Raw genomic sequence first — 21,941 nt, 5'->3', positions numbered from 1 at the left:
GAAAAACCATGACAAAAAAAAAAGGCAAATAAAAGTGGTGAAAATAGTATACTTCAATCTGTACTCAGTCTCCATAATTCTCTTTCCAGATGCAGATGGAGTTGATTTTATCCAAAATTTGTTGAAATTTCTTTGGAACACTGAATTGCTGGAAAGAGCCAAGTCTATTGTAGTTGATCATCACATAATCTTGCTATTGCTGTGTACCATGTTTTCATGGTTTGGCTTGCTTCACTCAGCATCAGTTCATGTAATTATTTCCAGGTTTTTCTAAAATCAGCCTCGTCATCATTTTTATAGAACAATAATATTACATTACTGTCATATACTATAACTTATTCAGCCATTCCCCAGTTGATGGGCAGCCATTCATTTTCTAATTCTTTGCCATCACAAAAAGAGCTGCTAAAAAGGTTTTTTGTACATGTGGATCCTTTTCCATCTTTTATGATATTTTTTATGGATACAGACTCAGTAGCATACTGCTGATCAAATGGTATGCACGGTTTTTTAGTCTTTTGGGCCTAGTTTCCAAATTGGAATTTTTGACAAGATACTCTGAGTTGGATAATAAAGGCTTGGACCCCTGGCTTGACTCCATGAGATCACCATAAAAGAATGAATGAAAAAATTGTTTATAAAATATTCCCTCTATGCTTTCTAAGGTATTAGAATAAAAAATGCAATATTCTCTGTCTTGGGAGACAACAAATATAGGGTAGGGGTGGCCAGAAAAGGTAATGTTGACCTGTAGAGTAAGGGAATATGACTTGATTAATATATCAACGGACTGTGCACAGGACTGGTGGCAGTATTGATTTAATTATTGCTTCTAGAACAGAAAATGGAAAATGTGATATATCCTAAATTGATTGGAATGTCAGACATGATATGTTGTATGCTGAATTAGGCAAGCTAGGTTAGTTTGATTCACTTGCCAACTATTCTGGTCTGATTAAGCATTCCAAAACTGAGTAGATTAACTTCTTCAGTGACTGGAGACATAATTTCTGGGGGAATCTGCAGGGAGTTATTCCATGAGGGGCGAAAGGATCACTAACCTAGACTTCAGCTTTTCAAGTTCACGTATTTTGATGTTTACCAGGATGATTGGAGGCTATTTAATAAGCGAGATTTTTGAATCAGAATGTGAATTTATGAATTTGTTGCAAAACCAGAGAATCATGACTTGTCAGATTCACAGGATGCTCTGTTTCTGAATGATAAGTCCAATTAAGGAAACATCAAAAAATTGTTTCAAAAACAAGATATCAGAAAAAGGAAACTACATGTTGGCAAAAGAATCTTTATTTGTAACTAATATAGCTTGGTGAGTTATGCTTCCTTAATGTGAGGATATTTTTATCCAAAGACAATGGAAAGTTATATACATTCAGTCTTCTTTACTTGTCTTTGTACAGCATTCAATAAATATGATAGAGAATAATTCCTTTCTTTTATTTTTTCTTCTAATATAAGATTACCTTTTGATGCATTATGTTTGCCAAGATTGTAGCAGTCTCCATTAATTCTTTTGTGATAGATTATCCCATATGGGAGTCCTAAACTGAGTCATTTTGAAAATAGTTTTAAATAGAGATCACATTTAATCTCATTCATTATTTTGTTGATTTTTCTTTACATTAGTACAGATGTCACTGTTGTTTTTATTCCATAGTTTTAGGATCTGTTCTTATCTTATCTCTTGAAACTCTAACCCCACGAAAAAGCATAATATAGCAAAATATTTAATTGAAAACTGGACAAAGTAGTCTCATTTATATTACATATTTTTCCTTTTTTAGAACATTTATTTTTAATGTTCAATTCCAAATTCTTTCCTTTTCTCTAATCCTTCTCCCACCCATTGAGAAGGCAAGCAATATGATACCCTTTATACATGTGCAGTCATGTAATACTTATATCCATTTTACCCATGTTGCAAAAACAAACAAACAAGAAAAATAAAGTTTAAAAAATGCTTCAATTTGCACTCAAAAGTACATCGGTCCTCTCTCTGGAGGTGGATAGCATTTTTCATCAAGAATGCTTTGGAATTGTCATGGACCATTGCACTGATTAAAGTAGCTGTCTTTCACAGTTCACTGTTGTTACAATATTGCTGTAACTGTACAGTGTTCCCAGTTCTGCTCAGCTACTTTGCATCAGTTCATAAAAGTCTTACTGTGTGCTTCTGAAACCATTCCCTTATCATTTCATACAGATTTTATAAAACAATAATCTTTCACTATTATATACTTGTTCATCCATTCCCCAATTGATGGACATTTCCTTATTTTCTAATTCTTTGATACCACAAAAAGAACTGATATTAAATAGTTTTGTTTATATAGGTCCTTTTTTATTTTCCTTTGAGAAACAAACCTAGTAGTGATATTGTTGGTACAAAGGATATGCATAGCTTTATAACCCTTTGGACATAGTTCCAAATTTTTCTCCAGAAAGCTTAGAACAATTCATAGTCTGTCACAGGTATCTTAGTGTATCTATTTTCCCACATCTCTCCCAGTATTTGTCATTTTCATTTTCTGTCATATCAGACCATGTGAAAGGCAACACAGAGTTGTTTTAATTTGTATTTCTCTAATTATAAATGATTAAGATTTTCATACGCTATGGATAGCTTTGATTTCTTCTGAAACTGTCCTATTCCTATCATTTAACCATTTATCAATTGGGGAGTGGCTCTTATTTTTGTAAATTTGATTCAATTCCCTATATATTTGAGAAATGAGATCTTATCAGCAAAATTTGCTGTGAATGCCATCACAAAAAACACCCCACCACCACAAAAAACACCCCACCACCACTACCACCATCACCACCACCAATTTCCTGCTTTTCTTCTAACTTTGGCTGTGTTGCTTTTGTCTGTGCAAAAAGTTTAATTTAAGATAGTTAAATCATCTATTTTCATTCCTGTAATGCTTTCCCCTTCTCATTTAATTATAATTCTTCCTTTATCCAAAGATCTGAGAGGTAATGTTTCCCATTTATTTTGTTACTTTCCAGTATTGTATGTTTCTCTTTTTTAAATAGGAATGGTGTTGTACTTTGTCAAAAACTTTTTATTCATCTATTTATAAAATCATATGATTTTTGTTGGTTTTATTACTGTGATTAATTATGCTAATAGTTTTTCTCATATTGAAAAACCCTTTATTCCTGATATAAGTGCATGGTATATATCCTTGTGATTATATGGCTAGTCTCCTTGTTAGTATTTTATTTAAAAATGTTACCTTTAGAAAAATTGAGCTAGGGTTTTCCTTGTTTTTTTTTTTTTTTTTTTTTTTTTTTTTTGCTTTCCCTCTTCAAAACAGTATTTGTATCATAAAAGTAATTTATTAGGTTTTCTTTAACTATTTTTTTCAAATAGTTTATATAATATTAGAATTAATTGTTCTTTAAATGTTTAGTCAGATTTGCTTGCAAATCCACTGTGGCCTTGGATTTTTTTCTTGGGGAATTCATTTATTTCTTGTTCAATTTTTTTTTCAAAGATAGGATTTTTTAAGCATTCTATTTCCTCCTCTGGTAATTTGGAAAATTTAGATTTTAGTAAATATTCATCCATTTCATTTAGATTGTTGTCAATTTTGGAATATAATTGGGCAAAATAGCTCATTAATAATTGCTTTAATTTCATCTTCATTGGTGGTGTAGTGATTCTTTTTATATTTGATATTTGGTAATTTAGTGTTCTTATTTATTTTAAAATCAGATTAACCATTTATTTTTCTGTTTTTTTTTAAAATCCATCTCCCAATTTCATTTATTAGTTCAATGTTTGATTTTTAACTTTTAATTTTATTAATTTTCCTTTTGAGTTTCAGGATTTCCATTTTGGCATTTAATTGGGGTAGGGGCTAATTTGTTCTTTTTTTGTTTGCTTTTTTAGTTATATACCCAATTAATCGATATAGGCAATTGATATGAAAGTTAGACTCTTACAGAGTTGTCTGGGTCACTGAGAGGTTTATGTATTAGAGGTTAGATTTGAAATTTTTTTGACTTGGTTAATTTTTATTTGCCTAACCAGAATCCCTTTTCACATCTCCATACATGTGAATATATACATACAACTTGGTGAAGGACAGACAAATAATGCAGTGCTAGATGGACAGATACACAAATGCTGGATTTGTAGTCAAGTTCCTTGGTTTAGATCCAGATTCTTTTACTTACTCATATAAGTAATATTACTCATACTATTTTAGGTAATTAACAGCCTTTTTGAACCTCAGTTTTCTCATATGAAGTGAATTGAATAGTCTATATTTCCTCTGGAATCAAAGCTTACTACAAATCTACATTTCTGTGATGTCATATATAAAGAAATTTGTGGCTTAGTAGATTAGTTCAGAACTCATATGGATGGGTCAATTCATCTCCTTCTGTTTCTGAAATCTAATCTATCCATTTTTTGCCCCTTCTACCTTCACTGCTTCTGTGTTTTATATATCTCTCCCTGTGCTCCAGGCTCAGTTTTCCCCTCTTCAATCTTTCTCAGTAGCAACATAGCTGTAGCTCTTTTCTTTTATAACCATCTATCAAATAAAATGGATTAATATGATAACATTTTGTTATTGTTCAGTTATTTCAGTCATTTCCAATCTTTCATGATCCCATTTTGGGATTTTCTTGACAAAGACACTACAGTAATTTGCCACTTGCTTCTCTAGCATATTTTACAGATGAGGAACTGAGGCAAACAGAATTAAGTGACTTACACTTAATACTTCCTAGCTGTGTGACACTGGACAAATCATTTTGCTCCATTTAACCCCAATTGCCTCAGGAAAAAAATAAGTGATTTACCTAGGTAATATATATATATTACATACATATATATGTATATAATATATAACATATAGCTAGTATGTGTCTAAGGTTAGTTTTGAACTCAGGAATCTTCCTTGTTTCAAGCCCAATACTTTATCCATTGTACCACCTAATTTCCCCAAGATCATAAATTACTTTCAAATAATATTATTTAGGCATCAGGTACAAGTTGAACAATTCTATGAGCAAATGGAATATCAAATTGTTGAAATTCAATGATATGCTTTAACCCCCAACAACCAAAGTGCTGCCTCGGGTTATGGCAAAGAGGAAGCACATCATGAATGAATAAATAAATGAATACACTTATTGTGAACACTATGGACCAAGCACAGTGCTAAGCACTAGAAATACAAACTCAATAGTAAAAACATTCCTTGTGCTTGAAGAATTTATAATCTAAGAAGTGGAAATTATACATAGAGGAGAAAAATGACTGAGAAAGAAAGTTTTGAGTTGCAAAGTTACCAAGATAGTAAGTAGAGCTGTAGTGTAGTAGGTTAACATATCCTTTCCAAGAGCCATCATACTTGATCCTGAATTTTATTATGGTTCAAGAAAGATGGTGCCTTACTCTATGGCATGACTTTTTTGCTTAGAGAGTAAAGTGAAATTTGGACAGAACTAGACTTAAATGTAATAAAATAGCAATTTGAACAAGTCAAGAATAAAAAGATTAAGTCCTCTTTGGTTTGGTTTCTGTGCTTTCACATACTGAGTTATCATTGAGCCTATTTTATTTTTTTAATTATTTATTTTGGTTAAAATGTATACTTTTTACATATTTCCTTATAAATCATGTTGGGAGAGAAAAAATCAGACAAAGGGGAAAAACTATGAGAGAGGAAAAAAAGAAGAAAAAGAAAAAGAAACTGAACATAGTATGTATTTATTTACATTCACTCTAAATAGTTCACTCTCTGGATGCAGGTGCCATTTTCTATCCAAAGTTTATTGTGATTGATGTAGATCACTGAGAAGAATCTAGTCTTTCATAATTGATTATCCCACAATCTTGCTATTACTGTGTACAATGTATTCTTGGTACTGCTTGTTTTTCTCAGCATGAATTTGTGTAAATTTTTCCAGTTCTTTCTAAAATCAGCTTGTTCTAAAATCAGCTATCATTTTTTTACAGAATGATAATGTTCCATTACTTTCATGTGCCACAACTTATTCAGTCATTCCCTAATCAATGGGCAGTTGCCAAATGAGTAGATACTCATTTTCCAGCTCTTTGCTAACACAAAAAGAGCTGGTACAAACATTTTTGCACATATAGTTCCTTTCCCCTTCTTTATGATTTCCTTGGGATGCAGACCTAGCAATAGCACTGCTGGGTCAAATCCAGTTCCAGTTCCAAATTGCTCTCCAGAATGGTTGGATCGTTTCACAACTGCATCAACAATGCATTAGTGTCCCAGTTTTCCCACATTCCCTCAACATCATCATTATTTTTCCCCATCATTTTAGCCAATCTGAGAGGTATGAGGTGATGCTCCAGATTTAATTTGTATTTAATTAACAGTAATTTGGAGCATTTTTTCATAAGATTATAGATAGCTTTAATTTCCATCTTAAAATTGTTTGTCCATGTCCTTTGCCTATTTATCAATTGGAGAATGACTTGGATTCTTATAAATTTGACACTGTTCTTTATATATTTTAGAAATGAAGTATTTATCAGAAACACTGAATGTAAATTTTTTTTCTCAGCTTTCTGCTTCTTCTTTAATATTGTTTGTTTTGGCTTTACTTGTACAAAACCTCTTTAATTTAATGTAATCAAAGATGTTCAGTTTGTATTTCATAATGTTCTCTGGTTCTTCTTTAATCATAAATCCCTCCCTTTCCCAAAGATCTGACAGGCAAACTATCTTTTGCTCTCCTAGTTTTGCATATGGTATCACCTTTTACACCCAACTCATGTACCTTATTTTGATATGGAGTTCCCCTTGACATTCATTCTTCCAGGTGAATTTTATTACAGTTGAGCCTATTTTATCTCCATACTGAACTCTACTCTTCTATAGCTAGCTGTTGCTTACTAGGTACTTCTACCTGTTTAGATCATTATTATTTCACATTCTATAATACAACAAAACCCATAATATCTCTCCAAATGCATCCTCACTCCAACTTTCTTTATTTCTGTGGTGGACACTACCATCCTTCTAATCACTCAGGTTTATTACCTTTAAATCTTTTCCAGAATTCCCCTTTCCTCCTATATAAAAACACATGTCGAGTTTTGTCTATTCTAATCTTCCCAATTTTTTTTTATTATTGCTTATCTTTATCTCTAACCCACACTCTAGTTTGAGTCTGCATAGCTTTTTAACTAGAGTGAGGGTTCCTTATTGTTCTTCTCATTCTATTTTCTCCATAATTTAATCTGGATTCCATCCAGCTGCTAAAGTAATCTCCCTAATTCACTTCCCTACTCAAATATCTTTATTGCTTTTCTATTGCCTCAGAATTGTGTTTTAATTTTTTTTTTAGTCTAACACTTAAAATCCTTCACAGTCTGATTCCCAACTGCCCTCTCAGACTTATTTCGTATTATCTCCTTTATGAAATATACCTTCTATTCAAACTAGACTACTACTTTCTCATTCTGTTGTTTCCATATCATCACAGTCTATTGCTCTGGTTTATTTCCCCTTACTTCTTAATTTCCATCTCTCACATTCTTTGGCTTCCTTTAAAGCATAGCTTTTTTCCTGAGTCCTTTGAACTTCCAGTTTTTAATATTCCATCCCTCCTGAAATTTACACATTAATGTAAATGTTGTAGAAATTCTTGCAGAAAAGATCATTTAGTTTTTATCTTTGTGTCTCCAGTGCACAGTCTAACACATATTAAGAGCTCAATAAATGTTTATTGACTTGAAGTCATCGGAGTAAGGTGTTTGAGTGTGTGTGGGGGCATCCTAATGTCCTAAATTTTTAAAAATTACTTTAGAAATATTTGATTTATTTTTAATTGATTCACTTCTTCACTATATATGAGCTACGTAAGTTACACGAAAAAAGATGTTCTTAAGAAATAAACGTCAATTATGGGACTTTTGTTAAAAGATTTCTTGTAAATATTTAGACTTCAGATCTCAAAGGGATCACCTCCCCCAACCCAGCAGTATATCTGGATTAAAAACCTTATTCCCCCATTGAAATATAAGTATTTTTAAAAAGAAATAATTTAAATTGATCTGTTTAAGGAAATTGTGCTCTGAACATTGTTGACTTTGCTTCTCTAGGATATGTGTATTGATTACAAACTAACTCTTTGAGCTAAGAAATCATTAGCACCATAACAGACTGATTGAGAAGTTTTGATTCAGGAAAGGAAATCTAATTTATTTTAAGAAAATAAGGACATTTCAGGATAATGTAAGAGATTGAATTGAATGTCCACATTTCTCAAAGCTTTTCTCAAGTTTAAAAATGGACCCAGTTATGGAACTGTAAAAGCTAAGCTCTTAAATATAAAAACATATTTGGTAGTTGGGTGACGTTGTGGATAGAGTATAGCGTTCTGTATTTGGAGTCAGAAAGACCCAAGTTCAAATCTTGTTTCAGACATTTAATATTATTTACTGTGTAACACTTGGTAAATCCCTTAACCTTTTTCAGACTGTTTCTTTAATGATAAAATGAAAACCCCATTTCAAAATCTATGATCCTATGTGGATTGATAATTCTGGTAATTATACTGAGTAAAGTAGGATGCTAACTTCAGTATAATCTGGTATAATCTAGAATGTATTTATCTCCTTCCTAAATGGTAGACACAGTTCAGGATTAAAAATATGAAGATTCTTTCACTTTCTTTATTTCCCCCCCCTCCAAGATAGAGTAAGACCCCTTTGAGCTAATGGTAAAATGCTCCACCAATATAATATATAGATGTCCTATGAGAGAAGAGTAGTTTTATTCTTTTGTCATTTTATACATATATATATATATATAAATTTAAAATATGTTTGTTATAATAACAATATATAAATATAACACATTTTAATGACAGGAACACGATATCAGTTTTTTCTAAGTCCTAGTCAAATAAAAACACTGTGAAAAAAGTTGAATTTAATATATATTTAATTAAATTCTATTTTTATATTTATGTTTATGTTAGACATTTATTTTTCACTATATTCTCAGTTCCAATTCCTTAGAATGAATATTTATTTTCTTGTCATTTAATCCTAAGTTATATAGTAATGTTGTTCTGTTTAGTATTTTAAAGATTTTTGAGTTGTTGTTTTTTTCCCCTCCATTAGACTGGTAGATTGCAGCCAATTTAGAAACCTGTGTACTCTTAAAAGTGTTATAGATGAGGCTTCTTCCATTAAGTGTCTTGGCTTAGGGCTCTGCCAGGTAGAGATCTTGATTGCTTTTTGGGAGCTTGGCAACAAAGTATACTTTTCTAAATTCAATAACTGAAAGCCATAGTTTGCCAGATAATGCCCTGATCTAAGGGAAATAATTTTCGAGAGCATAGTTAAATTTTAACTTGTAAACTTGTTAACTTGTGTTTCCCTTAGTAAAGAAAAGCAGTCCCTTAAATTTGTTTTTAAACATCTCTTAGAAGGAATGAAGACATTTTATTGTACATTTGAATTTGTATTTAAAGATTTCTTTGAAGAAGAATTTGTGAGCCAAAAGATAGGATGAGGTAGGTTAAAAACAAGAGATCTAGTTAATGTACATATTAGATAATTAACTCTCTCAGGATTATGAGTTGGAAATAGTTTATTTATTTTTTAATAAATACTGTTTTATTATTGAGATTTAATTTATTAAGAAAAACAACAACTATTACATGGAAAATGTTCCTAGGTTCCTGGCATGTCTATAAGTACAGTGGGCTTTCTTGTAATATAATTTCTTCAGCACTGGAAATCTCCCAGTCAAAACTGGTGGAGCACTTGTCAAAAATAACATAAAGCATTTGGAAATAGTTTAAAAAGTCATAAATGAAGAATAAAACATATTGAAAAAGTAGTATTGGTAGTTTCTTCCCTTTCAGCCTCATTTATGATTTATATGCAATTTGGATTCATAGACTAATACTTTCAAAATGTGGTTTTTTTTTTAAAGGACATTTCTTTATCTAGCTAAGCATTATAAGTATGATGACCCAAACTTTCTAGACAGTTTGTGCAAGTTCCACTTTTAAGAAGGAAAAAAGCATTTTTACAAAATCTTTTCAGAAGGAATAATTTTTGCCAAATAGACTTTTTGTTTGGAAACCATGACTATGCATCTTCAGGAGTAAAAAAAAAAAAGGTATAGAACTTAAAAACTTAAAAAAATCCATATTTGTATATGAATACAAAAACAGTTTTCAAACTTTGATTAGGCAGCTTTTTTGTCACTTGTTTTTAGACTGAATATAATCACATATGTAATAAATAAATAAAACCATACCTGTATTGTAGGGAACAATTTAAATGAGCTCTCTATTTGGCTATTTGTCTTGATAACTTTGGAAGTGCCAACAGAATGAATGAATGAAAAAGACTAAGCCTCAAAACTTTCGGGAGATGAACATACCATAACGAACAAAACATAAAGAGGTTTTGCACTTAAAAATGTTATTAACAGAGAAAGTCAACATTTGAATAGGGGAACAGTTTTGGTCTAGATAGTAAATTGCACAAGGATAGTGAATTGCTCCAGGCAGTTATTTGACGTGCCCTTTCTAGAAGAAATGGTATTATTAATTGATTACTATGTTCAAAATAAGGGATGACCAAATGATAAAAGTTAATGTAGATGGATGTAAAGGTGAACCATAGTATGGTGTCCAGAATCATGTTGTAAATTTGGTGAGTTTGCAATTAATGAATCACCAACCAGCTTGCTGAGACTTAACACAGGAGCCTCCAAAGATGAGTATGTGATCTTCCCCAGTGACTAGGATCATAGATAGGAGATCCAGGTTCAAGAGCTAGGTTAAATGTGAAGGATAAAGTTGAAAAAGTGATACATCCAAGACATTCTCCAATTGAAAAATGGTCAAAGGATATGAACAGACAATTCTCAGATGAAGAAATTGAAACTATTTCTAGTCATATGAAAAGATGCTCCAAGTAATTATTAATCAGAGAAATGCAAATTAAGACAATTCTAAGATACCACTACATACCTGTCAGATTGGCTAAGATGACAGGAAAAAATAATGATGATTGTTGGAGGGGATGCGGGAAAACTGGGACATTGATGCATTGTTGGTGGAGTTGTGAACGAATCCAACCATTCTGGAGAGTAGTTTGGAACTATGCTCAAAAAGTTATCAAACTGTGTATACCATTTGATCCAGCAGTGTTACTACTGGGCTTATATCCCAAAGAGATCATAAAGAAGGGAAAGGGACCTGTATGTGCACGAATGTTTGTGGCAGCCCTTTTTGTAGTGGCTAGAAACTAGAAACTGAATGGATGTCCCTCAGTTGGAGAATGGCTGAATAAATTGTGGTATATGAATATTATGGAATATTATTGTTCTGTAAGAAATGACCAACAGGATGATTTCAGAAAGGCCTGGAGAGACTTACACGAACTGATGCTGAGTGAAATGAGCAGGACCAGGAGATCATTATATACTTCAACAACAATACTATATGATGACCGGTTCTGATGGACCTGGCCATCCTCAGCAGTGAGATCAACCAAATCATTTCCAATGGAGCAGTAATGAACTGAACCAGCTACGCCCAGAGAAAGAACTCTGGGTGATGACTAAAAACCATTACATTGAATTCCCAATCCTTATATTTATGTCCACCTGCACTTTTGATTTCCTTCACAAGCTAATTGTACAATATTTCAGAGTCTAATTCTTTTTGTACAGCAAAATAACGGTTTGGTCACATATACTTATTGTGTATCTAATTTATATTTTAATATATTTAATATCTACTGGTCATCCTGCCATCTGGAGGAGTGGGTGGGGAGTAAGAGGTGAAAAATTGGAACAAGAGGTTTGGCAATTGTTAATGCTGTAAAGTTACCCATACATATAACCTGTAAATAAAAGGCTATTAAATTAAAAAAAAAAAAAGAAAAAGTGATACATCATTGGTAAGCAAATAGCAGGATGACTAGATGAAATGTGAAGTGCGGTCTATGGGAACATCTACCTAGTAGGTGTAGTTGCTAAGTAAGCTAACTTTTATTGTCAGCCAATCACATGGATTAGGCCCTAGAGTAGATTTCATATTATTGAATCTGAATAAAATTTAAAAAGAAGGAAAGGAAAAAAAAAAACATTTCTTAAACATCTTCTACATATCAGGTAGTTTGTGAAGTGCTTTATAAATTTTATTTCATTTGATCCTCACAACAGTCTTATTATCCCCAATTTGCAATTCAGGAAAATGAGGTAGAGCTTGTTCAGGATCAAATAGATAATAATTTTTTGAAGCTGAATTTGAACTTTGGTCTTCAGGCACCTCTATCCACTGTGCCATTCAGCTGCTTTTCCTACTTGAGTTCTTTTACTTTTGTTTTAAAGGTTCACTTCTCAGACATGGCAACAGAGACATGCAACCTCTAGAAAAGATTTCCTGATGGCTTAACTCTTTTGCTGATAGTTTTGAATATGGCAGTATTACTGGGATGGTGTTCTGATTGATGTAGGTGGGCAATTGGCTTCCAAAATAAGAGCATCAATGGGAAATACTGTTTGTCTTATATTTTGGTTTAAGGAATGGAAAGTTGTCTACACTGATCACACCAGTTTAAGTACTTAAAATTCTTAATCTATAAAATGCGTAAATAATCCCTAGGAAATTTTTGTTATTATGCTTTCCCTTGGGAGGAAAAGAAGGAAAATAGTTGTCTAGATCATATGTTCCGTGCTTTGTGTGTTGCTTTTACTTGCCAGATTCTATTGTGATAAGGTCTAAAGGCCTCGACTCATAGTCAAAAAATATTGCATTTTCCCCAGTGAGGAAAATTACTAATTGAATTGTTCTCATTCTTGAGTCATTTTGTGGAAGATCGGGAAATACAAATTGTGTTTTTCCCAAAGTATTTTGCTCTAAAGTAAACCTATTTAGAAAGTTAACTACTGTTTTTTTTCCTATATCATGTTTTATAGGATTTGTTGAAGTTTTAAACTGAAGCACTCCCCAGCAAAAAGAATTTTTTTACAGTAACTTATATAGTCATGGATCTGGATAAACCATCTGTCTGGGGTTCATTGAAACAGAGAACACGGCCTTTGTTACTCAACTTAAGCAAGAAGAAAGTGAAGAAAAACTCAGACAGAACTCTGAACTTAAGAGAAAGTTGTCGTTTGGACAGACGACTGAGCTTGTCAGTACCTGACATACTGGAGGCTGGGGCTTTGGCCCAAGATGGGCATTCTTATTCAGGGCATCAGGCCTCGTTCACATCTGTACCTCATGGTCTTTCTACTGCTGGAATGTCTCTCAAGAACAGCAGTAATTCCTTGAAACAATCTGAAGAAGACTCTGAATGGATCCAGGAGGAGGTAGCCCATTATGGTGTAGCTGAAACAGTTTCTGAAAACATGTATGCCTCTGTATTGGAGGAAAGGAGGGCATCTAGTGATGGTATCTTTGAGGTACTTCAGAAGACAAACCTGGCTGGTGATATAGTAGAAGAAGCAGAGGTGAGTGAATCAGTTTAGAATGTGCAAATTTTATTTCTGTGAAATTTTGTCAAAAGTTGTAAACAAAAAATGTTTTTGTTTGAGATTTGTGTGGTTCAGTCAGGCTAGGAAAGCTTGAATTTGTCATGTTGATGTCACTAAATATTTCCATGAATTGTGGAACTGATATGCAGTTTTAAATATCACTAATCTTTCTTATAATATAATTTAGTTCATCAAATGCTATACTTGATATTTAGGGATTTTTGTTTTTATTTTTTACCTCTGGCATGAAAGCCTAAAATGCACCTATTTATAATTTAATTGACAAGCATTTATTAAGCATAAATTATATAAAACTTACTCTTTAAGGCATGGATGATGCAAAGGCAAAAATGAAACAAAAAATGAAACAATGAACTTAAATTTTACCATTATATAACAGTTTATTTAGAGAAATAAACACAGCACAGCTCAAAACAAGTGCGAAGTAATTTGAGATGAGGAGAAAGCACCACAAACTGGAGTATGAGTGTTAGGAAAGGCCTTGTATAGATGGCAACAACAGAACTAGCCTTTGAAAGAATTTATATATCCTGTTAAGTAGCACTGTGAAGGGAAAGAGCATATTCTGGAATAAGATTGGAAGCTGAAGGAGGAAGAAGAATGCTTATGAAAAAGTACAGGGACAGGATATAATAATATTGTTACAGTAGGTTAATGTGTTTGTAACACCTGGTATACTAGGGATGGGACAAGGCACTTATTTGTAGCAAATCTGGAAAAGGAAGTTTTAGTCAAATGGTGACTGACTTTGATTGCCGAGTAAAGAAGTTTACATTTCACTTAAAAAAAAAAAAAAAAGGGAGCCACTTTAGTTTCTTGAGTAGAGTCAGACTGTATTTTTGGGCACAATATTTTGGTAAATCTCTGGAAAATTGGTTGGGATGGAAGGTACTGGAAACAAAGAATAATTATATTTGTAATGGTTTGAGAGAATAATCCCTTTACTAATAATAGAATACAGTCTTGTAGAGGAGCTGTTCTTTAAATAGTTCTAAGAGGTGGATTAATTCTTTCAGGCTACTACTAAGATAATCATGTTTTGACTGGGAATAATTACTATATTTTCCTGAAACTGTGAGATCTTCAACTCTGAAGGTCACTTTTGATTATATCTCCTTCCACTTTCCTGGCCTCTTGTTTGCTTTCTCCTACCTTATCACTTTTGATTTGACTTTATTTCCCTTCTTTCATAGTTTTCTTAAAAAAAAAAAAAAGTTTAGGGGCAGCTAGGTGGTGCAGTGAATAGAATACCAGCCCTGAAATCAGGAGGACCTGAGTTCAAATCTAGCTTCAGATACTTAAAACTTCCTAGCTGTGTGACCATGGGCAAGTCACTTGACCCCAATTGCCTCAGCAAAAGAAAAGGAAAAAAAAAGTTTAAATTTGGTTCTTTCTGGAGGGGTTATCTGGTTAAACTCATTTTTATAAATGAGGTACAAGAGGTTAGGCAATTGACCAAGGAAACATAGGTACTAAGTATTGGCTCTTCAAAAGGTCAAAGGGTGTGTGTGTGTATGTGTGTGTGTACGAAATGAAAACGAGACATGGGAAAAGCATGGAATCAAGGCAATACTTTATGCATCAGTCAGGGAGCATGGACTCAGAAATAGATTCTTAAAGTAGTCAAGGTACAAAGGGATAAGGATTCTTGAGGGGCAAAGATGAAATATATTAGAAGGGATGAGCAGATAAAACTTGATGATTCAGGAAGAGTGAGAAATCAAAGATATCATCTAATTTTCCAGTTTGTAAAACTGAATGAATGGGGATTGTAACTGGTAATAGTTATTAGGTTGAGCCAGAGAGTAGCATGGTGGATAGCTGGGGCTGGAGTCAGGAAGGGCCAAATTTTAATTAAGTCTCAAGCACTTATTGGCTGTGTGTCTCTGGAAACTCACTTAATCTTTGTCTGCCTCAGTCTCCTCAAATATTATCAAGTGGGGATAACAATAGGGCCCACCTTTCTGGGTTGTTTTGATGTTTAAATGAGCATTCAGCATTAATGCCTGACTAGTTTTTAAAAATAGGAGGCAGAGGAAAAGGAACAGGAACAAGAGGAATAAAAGGAGCTAGAGACCTTTTAAGGTCTCTTGCAGTTTTGATTTTGTGATTCTATAACTAATATATCAACTAAATCTGCTATTATAAGCAATGTTTCACATTTACAGTCACCTACCTTTGTAAAATAGGAAATGAGGTACATTCCCAAATCCCCTCTTCCTGTGGTTCAACTCTTATCATTATAATTTTATAGAATTTATTTTAGATAGTTTTGTTTTTATTATTCTTTCCATTTGTATTTTGAAATTTACTATATATTAGTTTTCTTATTTCAATAGTCTATATGATTCATATTCATATACATTATTTCTTTTAATTCATTCACCAATCAGTAAGCATTTATTAAACACTTGCTATATGCCAGGCATTGTACTAAATACTAGAAATACAAAAAGAGTCAAAAGATAGACTATCTTCAACAAGTTTACCATCTAGAAGAGTATTTTTGTATCACATTTATTTGCTACAGCTAATTTGGTGAATGATTTATCTATCTTTGTTCTTTATTACTCACACATAAAAAAGTGCTACTATAAATATTTTGTTATTTCTCCCTCCTTCTTTGCACAATATGCTTAACAACGAAATATTTGGTAAAGATTATGCATTTAAGTCCCTTTTAAAAGCATAATTTATAGTTCCAAATTACCTTCCAGATTCAATGTACCATCAATAATATGGTAGTGTGCCTATCTTTTCATAGTCCCTCAAATCTTAATTTTTCTTTTCTTTTGTTATCTATTTTCTACAAATGAGATGACATCCTTGCGTTTCTTCCATCATCATTAATTACTTGAAACAATCTTTCATATTATTAATAGTTTCCTACTCTTCTTTTGAATACTATTTATTCATTTTCTGAGTATTTATTGGTTAGAGTATGCTGCCATTATCTTAGCAGCAATTCCAAGACACTTTTCTTCTCTGCTTATGTTGTTTTTTCCTTTAAAATGTTCTTCATTTTAAATTTAATAATTATTTAGAATTCTCCTCCTTACAAAAGATGCAACTAATAAGAGTTTAGAGTATACCATGTTTGTTGTTTTGCATTCTGCTTAGGTAGAGGGAGCCAAATGATAGCTACCACTTGATGATATTTTGTATTTTAAAAACTACTCTAGTATTTGCTTAGTTTTCAGATGGAGAGAGTCTTGACCTAACAATCAGAAGATGTAAATTCAAGACTGTCCTCTGACACTTATTAATTCTGTGACCTAATGCTAGTCAGACCCTGCCTAAGCTTCTGTTTCCTCCAAGAGGGAGCATGATGCAGGGTATTGGGAGTGTCCTAGGAATCAATAAGGCCTGAATTTCATTCTCTGACACACACTGGTTTTATGATCAGTCACTTCACTTCTCAGTGGCCTGTACAATTAAGACTACCTAAGTTGGCATATACTGGTGGCAGAGACAGAATTGAGGTTTTTTTCTTTGTTTGTTTTGCTTTTTTATTTATTTTTACTGGGAGTGTTTTAATACAAGTCACATTTGCAGATCAAAAATAATAACCAGGAGAAGGGAACAGATAATTGAATCCAGCAAACATTTTATCCATTGCCCAATATGTTCAAAAGGGGACAGCTAAGTGGCACAGAGATTAAAGTGCCAGTTCTGTAGTCAGGAAGAGTTTTCTTCCTGAGTTCAACTCTGGCCTCAGACATTTATCATCTATATGACCCTGGGCAAGTCACTTATTCCTGTTTGCCTCAGTTTCCTTATCTGTAAAATAAGTTGGAATAGTAAATGGCAAACCATTCTAGTGTCTTTGTCAAGAAAACCCCAAATATGGTCATGAAGAGGTTGACACTATTGAAAAAAGGCTGAAACATATCTTAAAAACTCTTTGCTAAACATTATAGGACCCTAAAATGAAACAAGCCCCAAGTCTCATAGAATGAATGATTTATTAGTGGGGCAAAATGAGCATGTTTTAAAGTGTCTATCACTTGGTAAACATCTTTCCAGAAAATAGTGAAGATCTATCACTAACTTGCTGTCACTATTCTTTCCACAAACACTTTTTTTTTCTCTCTCTGCAGCGCTCCAAATCTTCGTAGATAGCATTCGTAAGTTACAGTGTTTGGGGAGCAAAACCAATGATTAATTGGTGCTCAATCTTTCACAGAAGAATGTTGTAGGATTTTGGGCTTTGTCTTTGTTCCTGGTGACAGCTACACATATGACCAAAGGAAGTTGTCTATCAAAAAAGAAGAAGTTGTTAACAGTGGCAGATGTGGTGAAGTGGTCAGGAAGAATGAGAACTGAAAGAAAAAGTCATTAGATTTAACCATAAGGAATTATTAACTACTCTGGGGGAAAAACAGTTTTAAAATAATAGAAAAGTGAGTGAATGACAAGGAAATAGAAAATGCTTCCATTTTGAAGGTTCTTTGAAGCAAATAGCCTATTCACCTATAAACATTCCCATTGCAATAAAATGAGAACTAATATTCAAAGAATGGATCAGGTAAGTAGGAAAGACTACTAGATTCAAAATTAGAAATGTTTGACTTTTCCTGCCTTGACACTCCCTTATGTAATCCTGGACAAGTCATTTATTTTCTCTGAGTCTCACTCTCCTCATGTAAAATAGAAATTTATAATAGCACATATGAGCAAGATCAAATGATATAAAATTATTATTATTATTAAAATAATGATATAAACATTGCACGTTGCTCAATCATGTGCAACCAAGTTTATTTTTTTATATCATAATGGTCATAGGTCAGTAGACAAAGAGTTTAGAGATTGAAAAATGTTTTGTTCATGACAACCTTGCATGGTAGGTAGTGCAAATATAATTTTACCTATTTAATAAATGAGGAAATTGAGGCTTGAGAGGTTCAGTGCCTTAACTATGGTGCTCACACAGGTAGGAACCTCTTTTCCTTAGTTCTGCCAGCATTCTTTCCACTATAACACTTAGCTTTTTTCCCCATACATAACATGAGGGGAGGGAAAAATGAACTGACAGAGGTTGAAAGATGAATCTGAATATTAAATTAATCAGGACACATGATATATCAAAAATTCTAGTTAACTCTAATTTTACTCCATTTAATTTTACAAAAAGAAAAGAGATAATTCTTCATTTTGTCATAGAGATCAACATTGTATTATCTGAATCTGTAAATCCACCTAAAAAGAACTGTCTCTAAGAGCTGCTGCTCTTAGAATGCTTTTTAGTGTAAGATCAAATTTCACCTTAGCATTGGAAGCCCTCCTATGTGCATGTTACATTCACATTTCTTAAAATTTTTTGTATTGAGATTTACCTCTAAATTCTTAAGTCAAATAAGTCATTTAAGATAGGGTGATAGAATGTTAGAGCCAGAAAGATCTTCAGATAATATCATCATTTTCAGATAAGTAAACTGAGACCCAGAGTTGTCAAGTAACTTAGATAATGAAACAGTAATATAGCTAATGAGAGAAAAAAAAAAAAAAAAAAAAAACTCAAGTTCTAAAATTGCCATTTCAGCAGACCAGTAGTTTGAGTCCAGCTTATTTCTTTTGTCTAGTATTTCTTTATTTCATTATCTCCTTTTCTCCTTTTTGTACTTATTAGACCATTTGGGGAGACTGATTTTCTGTTGATAACAATATGTGCCTCCAGCATTCATGAATGTGAAATATTAATGCTTATAAGTTTCAGCGTCAAAGAAAAAACCCACCACACAATATTTGTTGATGAGGTTTTAGAGGAAGTTGTCTCAGCAAACTGGAAGACATCTATTAAGCAGTGGTAATAGTGTGATCTAATTTTAGCTTAGAAAATTCTAAATTTAAGAATGAGCTTACTTTTTTCAAGTTTATGAATAAGTAGAAAGAGGAAAGTAAAGATTGAATTAGCTACATAACCAATATTTTAAATTTCTTCTATTGACATGATTGTATTATTCTATATATTTACATTGTATTTGTGTGGGTGCATATGTATGTATGTGTGTATGCATGTATGTATGTGTATATATATATATATATATATATATATATGTCTGCCACTACTTTAGTAAGTGATTAGAAAATAATTGATTGCAGTTTGTTATGTATGTTTGTTGTCTAAGGAGCAGCATAGTTAAACTTGGTGATGTTAATCATGTTTACCAAGTGATGAATTTATTTGCACACTGCAACTCACAAAGATGAAGATGAATAAAACATTTTATTACTTTGAAATAACCAAAAACTGAAATATATAGTATTACTTCTCTTTGATGTTTTTGTGGATTCATAGTCTCATCTGTCTTCCAGAATCTGAGCTCATACTCTATAGGATTTAACACTCCTGGAATTTTGACCCGGAGCAAAATCCACTTGTCCTTAGTAGTGCCTGCCTCACCTACCCACTATTTCAGATAGATTCCAAACATTCTTCACTTCACTTCCTCCTTTCCAATTACCATCTAGATAGCCTTATCAGTTACCTTGTCCCTAGATGTGTATCCCTTCAAACTTTAATACTGGAAGTAAGACCAAATTAGTTTTACTATTGATCTTAGAAACTTTGTCAGGCTACTTCCCAAATTACTCCACTACCATCTCTACATATTTCTGGACCAGATGTCCTCCTTTGGCCACTCTCAGCATACGTGTGTTATATCCTACTTTAGAATGTAAAAGGGAAGTGCCTGTTTTTTCTATTATATTTATATTCCCACTGTGCAGCCCATAGTACTTCCTTAATAAATGTTTCTTTTTTTTCATCCATCCACCATTTATACATTCATTCATCGGGGTATACTAATCACTGGTTTAAAATGTAAGCAACCCACACTTTAATCTTTTTAGTTATTCTTGTCATTGACTTTTCATAAATTTCTCTTCAAAGGATCATCCAGGCTGCCCATTTGTTAACTCTTATTCTTGTTAATGTATAGTTCACCTTTTTCTATTCACAGAGATGTCTTGTATATCACTTGTTTTTCACAAATCATCATTATTAGTACATGATGGCTTTTAGAGGTTTATCATTTGCCTTTCTATTTTTCTTTATATCATTTTGAGTTCAGATTTATTTAAGTTTCCATCTTTTCTTGGTTTATAGTCATCTTGTGTTATACACCTGAAGTAATTGAAGATAAAAATATGCATATGTTTATTCTGTTAAAATAATTATGGATACTTTCTTTTGTTGAAGAAAATTCAATTCAACAGATTTAACAATTGTTTATTAAACTCCAGATATATATTACATATTGTACTAGTCACTGTACAAACAAAAACAAAAGTTTTCTCTTTCTTTCCCCCCTTTCCCTCCTCCCCAGTATTTTGCTTCTGACCACGACCTCCCTCAAACGGCAAAACTGAAAGACCATCTCTCTTCAAGGACCTTACATTCTCCTAGGGCATACAATATGGACACAGAAAAGAACACAGAAAATGGAAAATTGAGGAGAAAACAGTACTAAGAACTGAGGGATAGGGTGGAGGAAATAATAGTTGAGTTGGAATTCAAAGGAAGAGCAGGATTCTGAAGAAATATTCGTAAGAGAATGTTTATTGATGCAGATAAAGTAATTAAAAATTTTAAATGGCTACTTAGTTTTAGTAAATAAATAAGTCATTACATAGTTTTCTGATCTAATAACTCCATAATAAATTTGAAAGAATATTTGAAATCAGTTATAAAAAGGAAATCTGCCTCTTTACCTTGATCTGTAAAATAACATTGATATTGTAGCAGATAATGAGTTCAGTTTCTTATAAAGATTAGTATGTGTGGTTTAAAAATCTTAAATTAGTCTAAATTCAAATCCCTGTTTTTCCCTTTTTAGTGATTATTTTTGCTTTCTTAACCTCCAACAGTACCATGGATAACAATGTTTATATAGTATTTAATGTTCTATCAAGTATAATAACCCTGAGAGATAGGTTATTCAAATAGCAGTATCCATATTTTGCAAATGAAAACAAACAAACAAACAACATCAGGCTTAATGAGAGGAAGTGACTTCCCCACATTCATACAGTTAGGGACCAGGTCCTGAATTAGGCATTCTTTCCATTATGTACCTGCCCATTTGCAATAAAGAGATATGAATGTCTATCAATTAAACAGAAGTTGGAGAAAGCAAATGCTCTGTTTAGCTTTAATTCTCAATGTTAGTAGTTCCTTTTATTTAGGAGCAACATCTAGTATACTGGCAATAATATTGGTCACTGAATATTGAGAAGTATTCAGAGTCTATGGCCAGAAATGGTTTTTCCTAATTGAGCAGTTGGTGATGGGGTGTGTTTTGTTTGTTTTTTCGTTGTAAAGCTGGGAGAAAAGGTAAAGGGAATTGTTAAGTTCAATAAAAATTTATTAAGTTGGGT

At 32.6% G+C, this 21,941-nt stretch overlaps 1 protein-coding gene across 4 annotated transcripts in view; it reads left to right on the top strand.

The window, feature by feature from the left end:
• The window catches only part of MCTP2 (multiple C2 and transmembrane domain containing 2), a 263,485-nt gene that overhangs the window by 46,876 nt on the left and 194,668 nt on the right, over window positions 1-21,941 (top strand). For all 4 annotated transcript variants that reach the window (XM_023497262.2, XM_023497266.2, XM_003755565.4 and 1 more), the window contains exon 2: window positions 12,978-13,514. In XM_023497262.2, coding sequence (XP_023353030.1) covers window positions 13,047-13,514 — 468 coding nt within the window. In that variant the 5' untranslated portion in view covers window positions 12,978-13,046. The remainder of the gene's footprint in view (window positions 1-12,977; window positions 13,515-21,941) is intronic.

Source organism: Sarcophilus harrisii, chromosome 2, assembly GCF_902635505.1.
Source record: "Sarcophilus harrisii chromosome 2, mSarHar1.11, whole genome shotgun sequence".
Taxonomy (NCBI): Eukaryota; Metazoa; Chordata; class Mammalia; order Dasyuromorphia; family Dasyuridae; genus Sarcophilus; species Sarcophilus harrisii.
Note: the sequence above shows the minus strand (reverse complement) of the source record. Positions and strands in the feature narration are given on the sequence as shown.